Genomic DNA, 1,321 nt, shown 5'->3' on the forward strand with positions numbered 1-1,321 from the left:
TTACTTCTACTTATCTGACATTCTATCGCTAGGTTCTAGCCAAGGAGGATCAATAAATGGTTAGAAATAACCAAGAAGCTGCAAGAACGAGTGGATGGATGNATNAATCAATGAAATTGCCTCCAGGACAATTCCAGAGACTAGAGAGGGGAGTGTTGCACAAAAGCGTTTGTTGAGTGGATGGCAAAGGCAGCTGGGATCTTTGTTAGGCACAGTNAAGTGGGGTTTCTGACACTCGTTACTTTTCACCTTAAACTGGAATGAGTGTATGTGAAGGTTAAGGCCCATGCTGTGTTATACTGGGATTTAGAAATTCACTGTTTAGGGTGGACAGCAAGCCCAGGATCCTCCTATCTCCTGTTTTCCAGCACCTGGATTATAGCTAAGCATTAGGAAACTTACAAAACAGTCATTTCTCCTGGCCCTGATACTTCATTTTCAGTCAATCTAATGTATAATAATACCTCTAAAGTCAATACCTACTTCCTAGTTTGGTTCAAAATTCCTTTCATGGAAGGGAACTAAACATGGGCTTTGCGTGAAAGACAGACAGACCTTCTGTGGCTCAGAACTTGCTGGCACGCTTGAACTATTCAAGCCTCTCCAGTGCTGCTTAAGCTGCAGCCTGCTTGCCAACTCTCCAGACAGGAGCCCAGAGCATCAATAAGTGGCTGTGGGGGAGNAGAAGGCGATTATCAACTTTATTGTACAACGGAGAAAAAGTGAGCAGTAACAGGAAAGTGCTTAATCCTTCTGGGAATTCTGGCTAACCGGTCAGGAATTAACCTTGGCAAGTAACTAGGCCATCAATGACCCTTTCAGAGAATGTTCAAAAAACCTCAGCTTTGTTCAGAGAACTCCTGTGGGTGGAACCCGCTGTTTGCATAAAGCCTAGCTGCTCCTCAGCACGTTCAGGACCAGATCTCCGGCGGGGAGCAGGGTGCAAGGCAGCCAGGTCTCCAGTCCTCTCTGCAGCATGGGGAAGCACAGGCTCCCAAGCCTGGCCCTGCTGCAGCTGCCGCCACCGCTGCTGCTGCTGCTGCTGCTGTTGCTGCTGCTGCCCACAAATGCCTCAGCACCACAGAAACCGTGAGTCCACCGAACGCCAGAAACTTGAATTTAAGGCTCTGTTTACTCGTTTCTTTCTTATAAAACCAAGACCTTCTTTCTCATCTCCCAGGTTCCTTAGAGCGCCGAGATTTGTACAAATCCTCCTCACTCATTATTCCCCCTCATCTCAGTTTTAATCATTTCCCTTTAGCTCTCTGGATTTCGGAATATCCAAACTCCCCCGTGACAAGCAGGACCTTTCTAGGTACTC

At 47.0% G+C, this 1,321-nt stretch overlaps 1 protein-coding gene across 1 annotated transcript in view; it reads left to right on the plus strand.

The window, feature by feature from the left end:
* Window positions 1–953: 953 nt before the first annotated feature.
* Window positions 954–1,321, plus strand: part of LOC110295776 (alpha-2-macroglobulin-P) — a 37,157-nt gene continuing 36,789 nt past the window's right edge. The window contains exons 1-2 of the mRNA XM_029478258.1: window positions 954–1,089; window positions 1,242–1,293. Of these exons, the coding sequence (XP_029334118.1) occupies window positions 977–1,089; window positions 1,242–1,293 (165 nt within the window). The 5' untranslated portion in view covers window positions 954–976. The remainder of the gene's footprint in view (window positions 1,090–1,241; window positions 1,294–1,321) is intronic.

The sequence above is a fragment of the Mus caroli genome, chromosome 6 (assembly GCF_900094665.2).
Source record: "Mus caroli chromosome 6, CAROLI_EIJ_v1.1, whole genome shotgun sequence".
NCBI lineage: Eukaryota > Metazoa > Chordata > Mammalia > Rodentia > Muridae > Mus > Mus caroli.